We start from the raw sequence: 19,891 nt of genomic DNA, 5'->3' as shown, positions 1-19,891 counted from the left end.
CCTAGTGTAATATACTGTTAGTTAAATTGTAACTTTGTGCTTTTGGTGTAGATCTAATGTATTTATTTGGAAAAACATTGTTTACAGCACAACCCAGAAATTAGAGTCTTCTGACCCATCACCATTTCATTTGGAAAGACGCTTAAAACGTAGTCTAGTGCAAACCAGACAAAAATAAATGATTGGAGACTGGTCTGTCTTGTGCTCTCAGCTGTGCATTTTGCTTTTGGGAAAAAATGGCTTTGTTTCTCCCTTTATATCATTTTGTGTTATGACAGTTCTTGTGATAGGGCTATGTTTTGGGAACCCTGTGAGAGATAAAACACCCTCAGTTTTATGAATTGGTTTCTCATCAGAAGTTAAACAGTTTTGCTTGAAGGGATTTGTAATGTGGATTGTAACAGGATGTATTGAAGCCACTTTGCTCATGTCTATTTTCACACTGGTGCACCTGGCAGAAGATTGTACATTATCCCTTTGTACAGATGGATAATTGCTAAATTAATTCAGGTAAATTATTTTGCCCAAGGTTAAAACGTGTTTCTCCCTTGCTTTATCTGTTCTTCCATAGCTCAGACCATAAGCACTGCTCCCTTGCTTCCTGTCTTAAGTTTCAGCTTGCCTTCTTCAAGGAGGATTGTATTGTCACAATGAACCTGTGATGCTTGTGACCCTTGGCTGGGTTGCGGCATAGCCTCTGCCTCAGATGGTGTGCCTGCAGGTTTACAAGGTACCGAACTGCTAACAGTTCAGTTTAGGTTGAGTGCCTTTTGTCTAGAATAAGCAACAGTGGCTATGTTTACATGCACACCATGCATTCCGGTTGATGAATCTGAACGTAGTGTTTATATGAACGATAAATGAAGCGATCTGGTTAGGGCTGGACGATTAATCGAAAACTAAACGAAACCGAAATTTAGAACCTCTAACCGACGTAATTTTCTCATGTCGGTTATTTCGGTTTTAGTCACGTGACTCCTCCCCGTCAGTCACATCAAGTGCAGTTTGCAGGCACACGGAAAGATGCAGGAGCAGTTATCTTTGTTTATAGATGCTCAGAACTACTATGGTAATTGCATGTTTTACACAGTTTATACAGGTAATTTAATCGCTGTTCTTTATATGCGCTGATTCACACACAGAGACGGCGCGCCCAATCCCCAAAGCCAGATCACTTTCACTTGCGTCCTCATGAAGTTTGTCAATTAAATGAGTTTAAAGGCTTGCCAGTTTGAACATTAAAGCGATTGTGCACTATTCAAGAACAATGTTATGGAAAACTTCTCCGTTCAAGGCTCATGAGCTGTTTTTCTGTGACACAGAGAGCCGAGCCGCGTCGTGTCTCTGACAGCGCGCGCGCCCTGAAGCTCACTTCAGCTCACGTTCACTTGCGTTCTCACAAAGCTTTGTCATTAGTATGTGTTTTAAGGCCCGCCAGTTTGAACATTAAAGCGATTTTAGACCATCAGATGTGAATTATGTTGAACTAATGCCTGATATATTGTGACACACAAACACTCACAGACAGTAGCTCGCACATCACGTGAAGATCGTGCGCAGAGAAGATCGCAGAAACTTATTTTCAACGCTGCGCTGTGATTTATCACTAAAGTAGCTTAGAAACTCAACCGTTATAGCATAGATTTTAATACCTTTTGAAGTAAGTACAAACCACAGCTTCCTAATTAATAGAGATGATTAATTCTCACACAGAATCACTCTCTCTTTAAAGGGTAACTAAACCCCTAGTCAGAGCTTAACTCCACCCACTGGCAAATTTTGAAAAATGCTGGAAAAGTGGGCAGAGCCCAGCGGAGACAGAGGGGACGAACCGAGGGTGGCGCTGAGCGGAGGGCGTGCACCTGAGACCCGCAGTGACGGGTTGATTGATAGCTGTCAGACTCGCGAGTCGCAGAGATGGAGAATGACTGGAGTGACGCCAGCTTTGCAACAGAGCGGTCATTTCTCCTACCTTCACCTGAATTGGAGCAGGGTGAATTGTCTGTAGACACAGACCCAGAGCCTTATCAATGCGAGCCGCTGGCTCAAACTGCGTTAACTCCTGATGCAGACGATGCTAGTGAAGCAGCAGCGCAAGAGAACTGACCTAATCTATGAACAGTCAAATCATTATACGGAATGCCACTAAAAATAGATCAGATATCTGATATACATATGATTTTCATTCAAATTAACTGAATCAATAAGCAGCGCAGGACCAATAAGTTCAGACCTAAAAGCCAGATTTCCTCAAATAAGTTAGACTATACGCCAGCACGTTACGGTATTGTTGCTCGTTACCGCAGCAACCACTTGCGTGTCAGGGCTTGAAAGCGCGTCTCATGTATGAAACTTATCTGTACACATGACGGGCGGCAATAATATCGCAAGAAAAGCCTGACGTGTACTGACAACTGCATTATTTAACCGTATTTTCTTCATTACAATGTTAAAGCAAGTGTCAAGTCAGTTTCATTCATAATGTTTCTACCTCATGTAACATGAGAGTTCATACTGGAGTGAAGCCGTTATCATCATGTGATTGGGGGAAACATTTCTGAGGGTGTGGTGAGCTCGTGCCAGGGGCGCGGATAGTGAGCCGTAGGAAGTACCATCCTACGTCACGATGTACCACAACGTCCAATAGGAAAATTCAACTGCAGTAGCCACCGTTCAACCTTAAGAGGGCAGCACTTTGGCGGTTTTACACCATATTTTATAGAATTAAAAAACTTTATACTCAAATGTCAAAACATTTACTCGAATCAATGAACAGCATTAATAAAGCCCCAGTATTACAGATCATTAACTAAAAAAAGTTGGTTTAGGGTTTAGTTACCCTTTAATGCATTCAAATAAATGAAATGTAGGCCTACTGTGCTAATTTATTTACAACAAACAGAAATCTGCCCCATAGACAATAACTGCTGAAAAGTGAGCAGTTTCCTTCAAGTATTTTAAAATCGCAAAGAAATGCACTTTCATTAGAAAAAAATATCCCACCTTTTAATAGTATTTAGAGTACAAACCTTATCAGTGAACTATGAGGGCAAAAAAAAGGAAAGCCAAAAAAAAAAGATAAGAGCAAAATACTTGTTCATTTATCGAGGTAAAATGTTAAATTAATCAAGATTTTTTTTTTTGGTCAAATCGTTATAGCCCTAGATCGGGTTGATGTGCACGTTTGTCACATTCTAATCAGAATAGATTTTTTGACACACACTGCACGAATATACAGAGTTTCCCGCTGTTTCCACATACTATTCTCCTACATTGCTTCTTTCCTTTGTTTTAAAGAGCAAACTTAAAGGGATAGTTCACCCAAAAATGAAAATTAGCCCATGATTTACTCATCCTCAAGTCATCCGAGGTGTATATGACTTTTTTTTTTCAGACGAATACAATCGGAGTTATATTAAAAACTGTCCTGGCTCTTCCGAGCTTTATAATCGTAGTGAATGGGTGTTTCTGTTTTGAGGTCTAAAAGGGCATCTATCCATCATAAAAGTAATCCACACGGCTCTGTGGGGTTTAATAAAGGCCTTCTGAAGCAAAGCGATGCATTTGTGTGAGAAAAATATCCATATTTAAAACTTTACAAACTGTAATCTCTAAGTTCTGCTAACTGTCGTACGTGTATGTAATCAAATGTTGAGTGTTAGGAGAATGTTTGAGTCATTTATGCCATTTTATTTAACAACTGCAGCTTGTTCCGTGCATCATACATCATTACGCTATTTCTACATCATTGCACATGTGTAGAACATCCAGTTTCGATTTTCAATCTGATCAAGTGTTTACATGTTCTCTCGATTGGATTAGAAGAGGAATAAACCACCCTTTCCATCGGATTGATTAAAGTGTTTATGTGAAGGCTTTTCAGTCCGATTGAGCCGTCAATCCGATTACTAATGGATTATTTGGTTGCATGTAAACCAGGGTAAAGCCAGTGTTGTGAAAAAGTATTAGGATTCCTTCTCTTGTTTGTTTTTGTCGCTATGGTTTCAACTGGTTTTGGAACGAGTCTCGATGTCACAAATTGTTGTCAAAACTGAGAATATCCCACCATCTGTGCGTCACTTGAAGTTAATTGGGTGATGCAGGAGGACAATTATCCAAAACACAGAATCAAGTTCACATCTTAATGGCTAGAACTTAGATTTAAAGTCTTAGAGTTACCCAGGCAATGTTGTGACTTAAATCCAATAGAAAGTAATGTATTCGATAGGACCTGAAAACCATATCCCACTTTAGAAATGTTCTTAACCCCATAGTGCTTCAGGGGTGATTGTTCCTTCAATTATTGATTTTGGTTTAAAAAAAGGATCTGCTTATGGAACGAAGGCCTGAAAATGTAATGTTTTATAATGTGCAATGGAGAAGGATAATGTGTTTAGCTATATGCAGGCCGGAGTAGTGAAAACGCTTTTGACTTTCGTTTGACTATTGGAACAAATTATTTCAAGGAACAAAAAATAAAAGATTTATTAAGCAGATTCAAGCCTTTTTTCTCAAAAATATGCCTTGCTGAATCACAGCGGTTTCATCCCATATACAAGACCAGCTTCACAGAATTAAACAAGTATTAAATTAAAACGTTATCTGGTTTGATAGAACCTTGAATTTTTTTTCACCTGCATGTTTCGTTTTATTTCTTTTCGCTCACCTCTTAATGAGAAAATGATTTATTCCACGCATTGCTGGTTATGAAAATGATTGTATTGTTTTGTGAAAGAGAGAGTGCTGGTTTTCAAAAGGCTATTTTTCAGTAGCTGTGAATCAGTTTTGCTGATTTACATCAAGGCAGCTGCCGTTCGTAGCTTTTTTACACCCTCACTTTCTCATCTGCCAAGTCTTTTGCTTCTAATTGGCCCTATTCATTCATTCCTGTGCCCCCCGACTTGGTTCTGTTGTTCCTGTCTGTGGTCCTGCTTTGCATGCTGACATGGCTAATATTTGATATATTGAATAAATCTTCTTCATCCTGGATGAAAAATGTTAGCATTTAGGGAATAAACGGAGTGAATATAATTGAAATACATCGCTGAGCTGAACATCTACTCATTAATCATTTGACAAAGACAGAAAGAGTCAAAGGACTTCATCTTAAAGGAATCATCTGGGTTCATAATAAGTTACAGTTGTTGATTAAATAAGCAACTTAGAAGTGAACAGAGTCAGGAAATAAATTTTAAAATGCGCTGTTTATAGCCACAAGTATAACATATCCACAGTTTCATTGTTTTCTACTGGTTTGCCTACCCTGTTTAATGTTTTAGGCTTTACTGCTTAAATAATACACATTTTTTTTCTTGAAGAAAAAACTGCTTTCAGTTGCAGGGATGGATTACTTTGATTAAAAGTGTGATAGTAAAGACATTTACATTTTTACATTTACTTTTACACTGTTACATAAAGCTATTTTAAATAACTGCTATCAAAATATATCACAGGTTCCAAAAAAATATTAAGTAGCACAGCTGTTTTCAACTTAGATGATAATAAGAAATGTTCTTTGAGCAGCAAATCAGCATATTAGAATGATTTCTGAAGGATCATGTGACACTGAAGGCTGGAGCAATGGCTGCAGAATGTTCAGCATTGCATCACATGAATTAATTGCATTTTAAAATATATTAGAATATATATTTTAAATTGTGGCATTTCACAATATTACTGTTTTTACTGCATATTTGATCAATCTAACCTTAGTGAGCATACGAGACTTTTAAAACATTTAAAAAACCGTACCCCAAACTTTTGAACGGTATAATTTTTTATGTGCTTTAACAGATTTTTTTTTAAATGCTTTAATATTTTGGCCTTTAGACCCTACGGATACTGGTTTCTTTTTTAGTTCTGTTGTAGGTGCCTTAAGTCTTAACATGCACTTACATCATGCAACAAATGCTTTAAAAATTTTAATTGGAAAATAGTTGTTACAATTCTGCCATATCTGGCGATTAGTTTTTCATTACCATATTTTTAATTTAATATAGGAAATTATGTTATGAAACATTCTCAGACACAACTATACCTGATCATGAGCTACTTCATTAAAGACCTTTGTGAAAATACTATATTTCATGATCTCTGCATGGAATAATTTGCTTAAAGTCAGAACTGTAATGAAGTTATTATGTTTCCTTTGTATATTAGAGATCCAACTAAAGCAATAGATTGTTAGAGAACACACATAATATGCATAATTCCTGCAGTCTTTTCCTCATTGTCTGGTTGCAGTCGTGCTCTGATGGTACACACACGCACCAGCCTAGCATGTTAACTCTTTCTGAACTCATCCTGAACCTTCCTCTATTGAATCTTAAAAGTGTTCCTCTTGATTTTGTCACCACCCTTCCCCAGGTCGCTCTTTAACTGCCAAGCTCGTCATTTCTGACAAGGATAATCTTCTCCTCAGGGATTATGAAGCTCTCCCATAGTCATCACTTTTTTTCCAGCTTAGCTCATATTAGCCAGCACCCTGTGGCTTAGCAGGTCCAGCTTTGTATCTGAGTTCAAAAGGAACATCGGAGATTTGCTTGACGGTTCAGCAGTAAGTCAGTTAAACCAGCAAACTGATCATCACGAGCTCCAGCCCTATGGTTCAAAGCCTAGTCAGTAATACGCACCCAACTGTTGCCAGCAGCGTCCCCATAATACCTTTCTTTTAAGAAAATAAACGTCAGGCTAGGCTTCGTAATGGTACCCATTACCACATGGTTCAAATTGACTGCAAGATGAGGGTGTGAAAAGCCTCTTATTTGCTCCTACTGATGAGAGATGCTGTGTGCTCTTCACGTGCGCTTAAGTTAAGGGACACACAACTTGTTTCTTCTTGGATAAAGTGACCTGAATGATTCTGGCAAACCTAAATTGCCCTCAATATATTTTAATGTACACAATCAGCAGCATAAAATTGCACACCTTAATGTTTCCCTTCAGCTTTCTTATATTAATACCTACGAGGGGTGGGAATCATTTGTTACCTCACGATTCTAACCAAATCGATTCTTGTTCACATTCGATTAAACATCGAATCAAATCTCGATTCGATATATGCACAGTTGATTCTAGTTTACTGTTTTGACATTTCCTATTTGACTGCAGTAGACAGTTTAATATGTCTTGAAGAAAAACATCTCACTGAATTGAATGTCAACCTTGAAATTAGTTTTTTTCTTCCCATTTTAGTCAACCTAATATTATAAAACAAATGTCATTTTAAGCTTACTGTAACCATTACATACATGACTGGCAGTCTTCTGTAATAAAACAAGGCAGCCCTTAGACAAATAGAAAAACAATTTAAATAAAATTCATTGATACAGAAATAAAAAATTTTTTTATTTACAACTGGCGTTTTTATCCAGCTGACAACGCCTTGCTGTGGGTGCTTGAGAATGTTTTGGCAGCACAGTGTTTTTTTTCCAGTTGAAACTCTTTGCTTGTTATGATACGGAATATCCGCGGAAGTGTTACTAGTATCTCACTTCACAGATAGTTTGTTTCTGTATTGATTATATATAAAAATGCGATACAATGTAAAGTATTTGCTCTGGCTCTTGTTTTAAATTATTTTGTTCCTTTATTATGTTTGTTGTTTTCATCTGTTGACGTTGTACAAGCAGAATGTGGCGGTTAGTCTTTGTTGTATTTGTCCCGCTCCTCCTCCACTGTGATTGGACGGCTGGTTTTACTCAGTTGAACATCCTTCAACTCTCGGCAATCAGTAAAAAACGCTGAACGCTCAGCGCTTGAGCGGGAAATACTCGATCAGCGCCTTGTTACGCTCATGCCGTTCTACAAACAAAACGCTTGATGGACACACAGCCTTACTACAGAAATGTAGAACTTAGAAATACTACAGAAATTGAATAACATAATAAGACACAGTACAGTCTTGTATGGAATATAAATTGTTAAATTGTCTTCACTGTTAAATATGAATTCATTAATAATGAAGAGACAAAAGTGATTCAGTCAAAAGCAGTGTGATTTAAAAAAAAAATTTAATTAAACTATTAAATGTGATTAATAACACTCTACGCGTCAATAACTTTAAGTAGTACTGCAAAGTTAAAGACATGTAACACTTTAGAAAATGTGAAATTTGTGAATCGATACGAATCGGCAGACTATAGACTTGCGATTCATATGTGAATTGTTTTTTCCCCCCACTCCTAATATCTACCATTCCCACGTTCTATCTCCACAATGCCGTGTTTATCACCACAAACCTTGAAGTTTTAGCCTGCTGGTTAGGGCTCAGAGAGAAGCCATGCTTAAGCATTCTCTGCACACTTTGCTGTTTGGGTCTTTTGTGGCGAGTATGTAAAGGACCTGAACTTTTATTTGCTTGTCTCTCTCTCCATTTCTCCAACGCCCAGGGGCTGGTTTGCTGTATTAGGAACGGAAAGTTATCTCTGCAGTGTTGAGAAGGAGCTGATTGCCGCCCTTATTGGTGGCATGGAGCACGTTTGCGGAGTGTAATAGGCGTCATGGTAACCTGATCAGCACAGTAATTGTCTTGGCAACCCGAGGAAATTAAGGGGACAGCATTAAAATGCTTTCATTGGCCCAGTACTTCCATCTTTGACTTGTGATGCTACAATTTGATCAAATGGCCTTATTATTATCTTTAGCAACAAAACCATTCTGTGCTCTAGATGTCTTTGTTCTTTTGACACTGTGCCAGGCACAATTGCAACATGCTCAGCACTAAGGAGATTTTGTGCTGTTTTTCTGCAGATTTTAAATTGTCCTGCACCAATAATTGATGCACCTGTTGATGGAAATAAGTGTGGTGTTATTTTCATCAAGAGGTGCATACATTTTTTGGCCAAGATTTTGTACTGATAATGCAAGAGTCAACCACTCTGTAAAGTCTCCTCCAGCACATCTCAAAGACTTTCAATGAATTTAAGGTCTGGACTCAGAGGTGCCAATTCATGTGTGAAAATGATTCTTCATGCCCCCTCCCAACCATTCTTCCACAAATTGAGCCTGATGCATCTTGACATTGTCATCCTGGAATTTGGCCATGATGTGTCTTCATACATGGTTGTTTAAGAAATGAAAAGCTACACACTCCTTCAGTTAGGGTTAGAAGAACTGTTGCCACACATATAACATGCTAGAAACATAATACTCACTGCAATTATGATCTAGTCATAGACTCTTAAGCATTTGCCTATTTCAATTCAAAACATCGATTTTTTTGGTGTGGGCAGTGTATGTAAGTATGTCAACATTTACTCAACATTCATTAGATTTTTCTTGTTCCCTCAGGTTGTTATGGTGTCGATGGTGAAAGTGACTCTATCATGAGCTCGGCCTCAGAGAACTCAACAGAACCGTGGTTCTGTGACGCTTGCAAGAATGGCGTCACGCCCAGCTGTGAACTCTGTCCCAGTCAGGACGGCATCTTCAAAGAAACTGATGCGGGGAGGTGCGTTTTAACCAATGCTTGGTCTGATATTACATTTTATCACCATTAGTAGATTCATTAAAGGCACACCTTTTACTTCTTTAATTGTTGTATATTTGTTGAAAGTTTTGTGGCACTCTCTGAGCAAAGATTCTGCAAAGATGCTAAATAAGTGAAATACTTGAAGAGGGACAGGTTTGTGCAGGATGAGTGAAGGCGAGAAAAGGTGGTGGATTTGGTTAGGAGGGAGGGATAGGGCTATGAGAGAGAAGGAGAGGAAGAGAGAGGCGTCTGAAGCGTGAAGACTCAAGCCACGTTATCACTGATAGTGCTCCTCAGCCCGCCTGCACCCAAATTTACTACTTCACTAGAGCATGAAAAACACAGCAAATTAAAGTGTGGAGCGTGCGCTCACCAGAGATGGATATCTTTATATTGGACTTCGGATTCTCCTTCCTAAAGTCTGCATTTGAAATTTTGTCACACCAAATGGTCAAGTTAGAGTACATTTGAACCTTCAGCTGAGTATTTTCTCCTCTGAATAGCTTAAGGTTATAGCCGGTATTCAAGGAATAGTGAATAATAGTCCATTCTAGATGCTGCTTTGTTCTTCTAATAGTGGACCTCTGAATCATTTATATCTTGATTGACAGCACATGAATTCAATAAGGAACTTTCCTTTTACTATGATAATTGTGTAATTGAGATATTACAGATGAAAACTCAACTTTGCTTTGTTCTGCTGAAGGTGGGTGCACGTGGTGTGTGCCCTTTATGTTCCAGGGGTCGCATTTGGAGATATTGACAAGCTGAGGCCAGTAACACTCACAGAGATGAACTACTCCAAGTACGGTGCAAAGGCAAGTACCAGAATTTATTTATGACACACAACCTAAATAATCACTACCTCAAGAACAGGTTATTAATACTGGTATTAATACTCCATTATAGGGATTTATTTTTTATGCTGCAGTAAAATCCATCATATGGTGAAATTATAAATGGTTACACTATTGTTCAAAAGTTTGGGGTTGTTACAAATTTTTTTTTTAAAAGAAAGATGCTCACCAAAGCTGCATTTATTTAATAAAAAATGCAATAAAACGGCAACTTTAAATATTTTTGCAATTTTCTTTTTTAATATAAAATATAATTTATTCCTCTGATGGTAAATCTGATTTTTCAGCATCATTACTCCAGTCTTCAGTGTCACACGATCCTTCAGAAATCATTCCAATATGCAATATTTGGTGATCGAGAAACATTTCTGATTATCATCAATGTTGAAAACGGTGGTGCTGCTTAATATTTAATGGAAACTATGATCCCTTATTTTCAGGATTCTTTGATAAGAGTTCAAAAGAATAGCATTTATATTAAATATAAATATTTACTGTCACTTTTGATCAATTTAATGCATCCTTGCTGAATTGGTTTTCTTACCTCCTGTTTTTGAATGGTAAATATATTTATTTTATATTATGACATTTATGATACATATTTATTTATTATCACTGTCAGATTATCACAGATGTAAGATCAGCTGATAACACTCATTAAAATAGTTGATGAATTGGTGCATCCTAGATCTTATTTAAACTCATTTTATTTGCTTGAAAATTGCAATAAATCTATTAAAACTAAATCTTGAAAGCACATTTTCTTTTTTCTTGGCACTTTATTTAAAAAAAAAGAAAAAAAAGAAAGAAATTCATTTTCTGTTAAAAGATGTGAAATGCTGACTTTCTTCTCTGAGCAAAGGGCGTCTTTCATTTTTCCCTCCCAAGAATTTCTGTCGACTGTAGACATTCTGACATTTACTCTATCTGACATTATTTTATGTGTCAGTAAGTCAGAAGAGGTTCCTTTTACTGGGAAGCAAATTACTTTAGAAGCACTTGAACGGCTTTCTTTAATGGTTTGTGCTGTACATGTGAAAAGAAATTACTCCTAGAGAAAGGCTATTATTATTTTAATTTTAAACTCCAGTAATTGGAGAAAGTCAAATGGGCTTTTAGAGACTCGTTGTCCACCTTATCTTAAATATAGAACTATACAGTAAATGAATGTTGGATTGTTATAATGGACTTTAAAGATTTTTTTTCATATCCAAGCTCTGTTACACAATCAAGCTAGCGGTTTACTTTTCGTGACTTTGCAAAAACAGAAATAATCCCAAGTCATTAGTATGATAGTAATAAAACCTGAAGTCCGCAAATGCTAGAACATTTTTCACGCAGTGTTTTTCAAGTACTTTCTGCAATTAGCTGGTGTCACAATGGCCTGTTTGGGTTAATGGTTTGCAGGAGTGCAGTTTGTGCGAGGACGCACGCTTTGCTCGCACAGGCGTTTGCATCAGCTGTGATGCTGGAATGTGCCGCTCATTCTTTCACGTTACGTGTGCTCAACGGGAAGGACTGCTGTCTGAAGCTGCTGCAGAAGAGGTTAGTTTATGTGATCATCCTCTTTCACCTGAGTTTAATTGATGTTTTTGAAGTGAAAGTGATGTGAAGGTAACCCATACTAGGAATTTGTCCTCTGCATTTAACCCAAGTTAGTGCACACACATTAGGAGCAGTGAGTAGTGAACACACACACACTGCAAACCGTGGACATGCAGACCCGGAGCAGTGGGCAGCCATTTGCTGAGGCGCCCGGGGAGCGATTGGGAGTTATATTGAAAAGAGTGGCCAGGCTCAAGGTCACCCCAGTCGTGTATTGAGGGTGGAAGAGAGCGCTAGTCATTCACTCCCACATCTACATTTTTCCTGCCGGTATTGAGAATTGAAGGGTTACAAGTCTGACTCTCTATCCATCTGCCCCCTTATGTTTTTTTTCTTCTTTTCTATAACTTTCCCACTGTCGCAGTCTTGTGATGACAGCTTCTCCTGTCCGTGCTTTTTAACTCTCCTGTCTGTCAACCTCTTGTAATCAGGCTTGTTAGCAAACTTTTCCTGGCTTTTCCTTTTTTTTTCTTCACAAAAAAACTATTCTTCGAGCAAGTCCTCAAATCCATTTCAAAGCAATTACTGAATGTATACTTTTCACCCATGGTATCCTGGCCACTCTTTTCACTGTTATGAAAGTGGATGATGACTGGATAACCAAGCTTTAAAATGACAAAAAGCATGAAAATATCATAAAAGTAGTCCATTTGACTTGCATATGGTATATGTGCTATTTTCCAACTCTTCTGAAGCCATTTTATAGTTTTATTTGAGGAACAAACTGAAATTAAGTAGCAGATTCATAAACAAATTTTATTCTTTTCAGTGAATTGACTGATCCAGTTCATAAAACTTGATGAATGATCCGGTTCTCAAGTTCTCAATCTTTCATTAATAGCTTACTGGAGAATTCCAGTTTGTTTTTCACACAAAACTGAATGGTTTCAAAAATGTTAAATATAGCATTGACTATTATTATAGTTATTTTTTCTATACTTTTATGTTACTTTTGTATCATTTTCGAAGCTTGAAAACTGTAGTACCAATTGATTGTAATCATATTGGGGGAAAAAAAGCAATAAATTACTTTTTTTTTATTCCACGGAACAGTCATAGAGAATTGTGTAAACTTTTAGATGGACTATCCCAGATTCTCTTGATTCTGTTTATCTGTGAACTTCAAATGCAGGAGTTTATTAAATAGATACACATAAGCATAGGAAGAGGGCTCAGAGCACAAGATCAGCCAGTCGAACAAATTCCCAGCCCAGGCCGTGGTCACAGACCATCAGCTTCGTGGCTCAAATATTCAGTCCATATTGGAGAAGCATATGATGGTGGCGTTCAGTGCAGATAAACACTGGCGAAAAGTGCCTACTCACTGCAATCCACTTAATCCAGTCAGCTGTGCAAAGGGTCTCATATCAACAGGTGAGTGGGCTGATAGCATCCAGCGAGACACCTTAAGCCTAAACGATTCCGTGGATGACGGGAAATGGCTGTGCTTCCATCTGCCCTCGAGGGAGGGGTTGAACTGCTATGCGTGTGACGAGGAAATGTAACCAGGGAGGAGAAACTTGCTCCTAATGTCTCAGCTGCAGAGATTTGAAACTGCTGAAACCTGCTGGCATTGTTCTAAGGCTCCCTCCTTTTCTGTAGAAGGCTTTTTCTGAGAAAGGCTGTCCACTTCCATTCCTGGAAAAATCCCGCCAGCCTCACATCAGTCATTGTCTTGCCCCTCCGCTTCAGCTTCCACATGCTCTGCAAAATGTACTTGTCCTTTAAAAGAGAGGGGAATTTTTACAGGCCTTTTGTGACCAGCTATTTATCACGGCTATCAGAGAATGCACAGACACTGATGGTCTATAAAACTGTGGAGTGCTGGGCATCATTATCACAACAACCAGAAATGCGTCAGCCTGTAATTCAGAAGATACTACCATTTCCACCATAATCAAATTGTACGTTAAAATGATGAGGTGTGTGAGCACAATAGCACTCAAAATAAAACCTGCATCAATCGTCTCAAGTTAACAATAATGAGGTGATGAGAAATATCTTAAAATAACCTGAATCAAATAACTGTATTCTTAAAGACATAAACCCTTCCCTCACTTTCCTCCAAGTCGTGTGCATTTTAAGAAGTAGATTAAACTCTGTTTTGCACCACAACCGAGACATCACTCTAGACATCAGCAGATTATTGTATAATACTCTGACTTTGCAAGACATCTGTGTTTGTTTTAATCAGCAGAAAGGGAAGTATTTGCTGAAAACACTTTTGTTGTGTTCAGTCAGTATGATTTAAATGGTTTCAGTGTGTTGGTTAGTTGAGGAATTGACAAATTAAGAATCCATCTTTTAAAGGGTTAGTTCACCCAAAAATGAAAATTAGCCCATGATTTACTCACCCTCAAGCCTTCCTAGGTGTATATGACATTCTTCTTTCAGACGAACACTATCAGAGTTATTCAAAAAATGTCCTGGCTCTTCCAAGCTTTATAATGGCAGTGAATGTTGCTCTGTTTTTGAAGTCCATAAAAGTGCATCTATCCATCATAACTGCTCCACACGGCTCCGGGGCTTTGAAGCGAAGCGATGCATTTGTGTAAGGAAAAAACACATAAGTAAAAATTCTGATTTCCGGCGGACCATCTTCTGTATTCAATTTACGGAAAAAAGTGTAGTGCCTTTTTGCTTCTTTGATGAATAGAAAATTCAATAGAACAGCATTGATTTGTAATATAAATCTTATTTTTTTCTTCAAATTCTTCAAAAATCTTAAAATTCAATGTTTTGAATTTCTCTTCTGTCTCTTTTGATTAATTGAATGCATCCTTGCTTTATTTAACTTAATTTATAAAGAACAAACCATTTGAACACTAGAGTACGTATCATAAAGTATGAAAATGCATTAACATGATATTGATGAAACGGTATGGAAATTTCACATCACGATTATAGTGGCCCAAATTATCACGGTTATCAATATTATCACGGTTTTGTTCAAATGAGATGAAAGTGTTCAAAAAGAACAGATGCACGCGCTTAAAACATTTAAACAAGTTTACAACAAATAACTAAAGCAGCTCTATGCACTTTTTTAAGCTAGATTCTATTCTGTGGGATTTCCTTCCTTATAATGGCCGTCGTCAATAGCAACGTATAACGCATAAATAATAATAATTTTGTGTAAATATAATCTCTAATATTATCTCTGTATATTCTCAAGCAATATTCTCATCAGTGTTCAGCAATGATGCATTTAAATCAGCATATTTTGTGTAAGAGCCCAAACAGTATCCTGGTGAAATAATGCATATCCAGATTTCCATATGATTTGACAGTTTATTTCATTAAATATCAAAATGTGTGCATCATACCTGACACCTAGATGAACACTTTACAGTCAGTTTTATGACTGTCATTCTCTTCAAATGCTATTGAAGTTTGAAACGTGTATAACGTTACCAATGTTGTATGCAACTTTAGAGACGGTCCCTAAATTCGCCAGCGCGCTGTGGTTCGGCTGTGTTTGTTTGAAACTATTTTCGCTGCTGAAATAGAACAAAAACAGTCAACCACTGTATGATGAGTGAATCTCCTGTGTACATCCCACGTTTATCTCAGCTTTGAGTGCATTTTTCAGTGAGTGAGAGCGTGCTCTGAACATAACTCTGGCTAATCTGAACGCCTCTGATTATGAGACACTGCATTCATAAACTCTATAGAAACACGTGTGAGTGGTTATAATGTGCAACGCGATTATAACAGATGGCTTTTGAGAAGACTATTATAAGTTCAACCGCCAAAGTGGCTATAGTGTGCAGCCGAAATAATGTTACACCCGCAAATAGCGGTTGTTAATGTCAAGCCCTGATTATTATCCCTTAATGTCACCCTAGTCTTGACTGAATTTGTTTGTTCGCTTCACGTTATTTTTTCCCAGACGTAGTTTTGGTATTGAGGACAAAGTCCACTTGCCTTGCATTCGTAGTTTTGAAGTGTTCCCCCTATTTCATCGACTTTCTTCTGGCATTCTGCAGACAGGGTGACCATCTTCGATTACGTTTACCTCAGGACTTTTGTAAAAGCCAAAATATGACCACACCTCAGATTTGGTCCTTTTAGAAGTCTGAAAAATCTCCCGGCGCTGTCACTGCCTTCTGCCATTTCTTCTCATTCAAAAAACAACGCTGCGCCTGCACTGACGCTGACTTGACAGGATTTACCGCCAGTTTTCAAAATCGTGATAATCACACACGGTTTTAATGATAATTACATTTTAAACGATATTACTAACCGTCACTAAATTTTATCGTGGTTTATCGTGAAACCGGTAATCATTTCATCCCTAATGCACATTATATTATAGGCCAGGCTTACCATGCAACACTTTCACACAATAAATGGCCTGTTTACACTTGGTCACTTCATGCATTTTATCTGGTCGAATAGCTATCCGATCGTGAAAGGGTAGGTGTAAATTCCTTCCAAAATGCTTTCAAGATAGATTTAAGTCCTTTCACTCAAACTACTTCAGGAGGTGGTTTAAGAAAACATTACAAATGAAACTGGACATGTGTGAATGTGTCTGGTTGTTGAAGCCACATATGTAAATTTGGTTACACTTTATTTTTGGGGTTCAATTGCTATTAACTAGTTGCTTATTAGCATGCACATTACTTGGATATTGGCTGTTTATTAGTACTTATAAAGCACATATTAATGCCTTATTCTGCATGACTTTATTCTACATCCCTTAATCCTACCCAATACCCCTAAACACTACAAAAACTACCTCACTAACTATTAATAAGCAGTAAATTAGGAGTTTATTGAGGCAAAAGTCAGAGTGTTCCCCTTACTAAAGTGTTATTTGCATATACTGTAGCTCAGGAATTGAAGATCGGATTTATATTCCTTTTGCAGGGACACATCAGTAAAAATGCATTATTAATGAGAAGTTGTCATTCATCACTGACTTTTTCTTGTTTTATCAAGATATGGTTCAAGATTTAAGGTCTGTATCTACAGTCATGATCTATTTTCACCCACAGGACATTGCAGATCCCTTCTTTGCCTACTGCAAGCAGCACGCAGACCGCTTTGACAGGAAATGGAAAAGGAAGAACTACCTTGCCCTGCAGTCCTATTGCAAAGTGTCTTTACAGGAAAGAGAGAAGCAACTCACACCTGAAGCTCAGGTCAGCTTTACTCTGTGGATACGTTCTTCCATACATGAGACAGTCTGGTGAATGATCAAGCATCATTTTTTTTGAATGTCCATGATTTCCCGACCTCTAGGCTCGAATAACCACACGGCTCCAGCAGTACAGAGCAAAAGCAGAGCTGTCTCGAAACACTCGACCACAGGCGTGGGTGCCCCGAGAGAAGCTTCCCCGACCGCTCACCTCTAGTGCATCAGCCATCCGTAAGCTGATGCGTAAAGCCGAGCTCATGGGTATCAGCACAGACATCTTCCCCGTGGACACATCTGATACCAGTGCAAGCGTAGACGGGCGGCGTAAACATAAGCAGCCTGCCCTCACAGCAGACTTTGTTAACTACTACCTAGGTAGGTGGCTCTGGTTTGTCACTTGCAAATTAAGTTGAAATAACTCATCAGGCCTATGATCTATTTTTCGAGAATCAGCATTTCTAAATTGGCTTTTTTTATGGATAAAACGAGCATTGTTGCATTTGTAGCATGTAACTTACTGTCCCTAACGCACTTGAATCTGTCTGCAGAACTGTAGGCGGTATCAGACAGTGAGACATGCATCCTGCTCTGTAGCCTTGTAGCTAGGCACTTGCCCTCCAAATGAATGATGTTAAGAGCAGATGTGTGGAGTAACCTTGGGCACACACTCCATTAGGTTCCAGCAGGAGGCCTATCCTCTATCAGCGCACTTTCTCTCCCTGTTTTTCCCCCAACGTCCCTCTTTTTTTCGTGCTTTCTCCCTCAATCTTCCTTTGATATACTTTTTCCTGTACTCTGATAGCAATCTCAGTATCGATTTGTTTGTCTGTTGGTATTCAGAGCGGAACATGAGGATGATTCAGATCCAGGACAACATCGTGGAACAGAAGAACCTCAAAGACAAGCTGGAGAGCGAGCAGGAGAAGCTGCACATGGAGTACGATAAGGTCTGTCTACTGTTGACACTCCAGGCTCTCACTAGCATCTGTTTTGTACATTAGCGCTTGTCCGTAGCACATTTGTTTCGGCTATTGGTGCTTAAGAAGAGGCATTCACACCAGGAAATAATGACGCGCTGCTGGAATATTATCCCAGGAGCATAGCTCCTGAACAGCTACTAAATAATGCCAATTATGCTTCAGTCTTTCAATGTACTATGCAACTGTGAAATCTCCTTTTAAGCTACTTTGTGTCAGACCAACTGCAGAGAGAGAAATAAAAAAGCAGATCTTGTATAACACAAGGTTATGTTTGTTCATCGAAAATTAGATGACAAAAACGGGCAGTGAATAACACTTTTGTTAACAAAAATAAAAATAAAAAGTTGCAAAAGTACTCTAAAACCGTAAATAAAGTCATTTTTTAGTTTTCGTTAACACTGGTTAGTAAGCATTAAATAAATAAATAAAACAATAGCTATGTTTCCATTACCCTGTTTTTATGCATTTTGAAGTATCGCATCAGAAATGAGTCACGAAAACACCTAATTGTGGGGAAAAAATAACTTATTTGCTCGCTTGAAGTGGTTTTTGACTTGCAAATAATGGAAGATTGAAATGCATTTGCTGAAGAAATTCTGACATAGCGAACATTAAACCCAGGTTTCCACTGATGGTGTTTTATTTACTGTTGTTTACTACATTTCCAATACCACCTTCATCCGCTGGAACTACTTGATGGAAACGCACCTAATTCACATTTGTTTGTTTTGCTTTTTTGCGAACTTTGAAAAGATTCGCTTCACGTTTGGATTGGTTTAAAAAAAGATTATACTGTGCAACAGCCAACTACTCTTTTTCCAAAAATTCTAACAAATAATACAAATAAAAATATATTTATGAACAATTAAACTAAAACTAAACAACCCCCCCAAAATAAACTCTCTTTTTCAAAAAGACATTTTCAAAAACCCTGGTATGGTTTAACAGCAGCTAACGTTCTGTGCTGCGTTTATGTATTTGCCTCGTACCCTCAATTCTCCTAAACATGATCTCTTGAAGCAAATTTGGGTAGATGGTGTTTTCTCATCTGGCCCAATGAGGAGTAGAATGAAAGCGAGAAGTTGAAGTTAATGTGGCGTCCAGTCTTTCTGTGCCACATGTATTAAGCGGTATTAATGGAGTGTGTGTTGTTAATTATTGCACTCAACATGCATTAGCACGATGGCGGCCTTGGAGAGAGATCCCGAGGAAATCAACATCTGTGGAAAGCTGACTGCTTATTCACAAAAGTTGTGTCTAAGGCAGTGGTCTGAGTCAACTGGAAATTAGGTCTAATAATCCTGAATTATATACTGTTACATAGTTTTATGCTTTTAGTTTTATTGTTTGGTTTTATTTAGGGCTGTGATGGTGGCAGTTTTTCTACCACTGCGGTGGTAATGGACCAACTATCGGCAGTGGCGCAGGGGTGGGAGGGGGTTGCTACACACGTGTGTATATGTATATAATATATATATGGACTGCATTTATATAGCGCTTTTAACAGACCTACAGCCATCCAAAGCGCTTTACATTTTTGCCTCACATTCACCCATTCACACACCGACGGCGGTGTCAGCCATCCCAACCATCCAGCTCGTCGGGAGCAGCTGGGGTTAGGTGTCTTGCTCGGCACTTGGTCAGGTGGAACCGGGGATCGAACCACCAACCTTCCGGTTTGTAGACAACCTACATGAACCACTGAGCCACTGCCGCCCCTAAAAATATAAATATATATATATATATAAATATACACCTCAATTAAATCGCCTACATTTTGAAAATAAAAAATATAAACAAGGCTCAAACATCCATTTAAGCATGCGTGTTT

General features: G+C 38.2%; 1 protein-coding gene across 2 annotated transcripts in view; it reads left to right on the top strand.

Annotated features, from left to right (window-relative positions):
* Positions 1 to 19,891, top strand: part of phf14 (PHD finger protein 14) — a 153,845-nt gene that overhangs the window by 15,503 nt on the left and 118,451 nt on the right. For both annotated transcript variants that reach the window (XM_079829377.1, XM_079829378.1), the window contains exons 5-10: positions 9,292 to 9,451; positions 10,179 to 10,290; positions 11,737 to 11,874; positions 16,938 to 17,084; positions 17,185 to 17,455; positions 17,921 to 18,027. In XM_079829377.1, coding sequence (XP_079685503.1) covers positions 9,292 to 9,451; positions 10,179 to 10,290; positions 11,737 to 11,874; positions 16,938 to 17,084; positions 17,185 to 17,455; positions 17,921 to 18,027 — 935 coding nt within the window. The remainder of the gene's footprint in view (positions 1 to 9,291; positions 9,452 to 10,178; positions 10,291 to 11,736; positions 11,875 to 16,937; positions 17,085 to 17,184; positions 17,456 to 17,920; positions 18,028 to 19,891) is intronic.

This window comes from Gobio gobio, assembly GCF_949357685.1.
Source record: "Gobio gobio genome assembly, chromosome: 11".
Taxonomy (NCBI): Eukaryota; Metazoa; Chordata; class Actinopteri; order Cypriniformes; family Gobionidae; genus Gobio; species Gobio gobio.
Note: the sequence above shows the minus strand (reverse complement) of the source record. Positions and strands in the feature narration are given on the sequence as shown.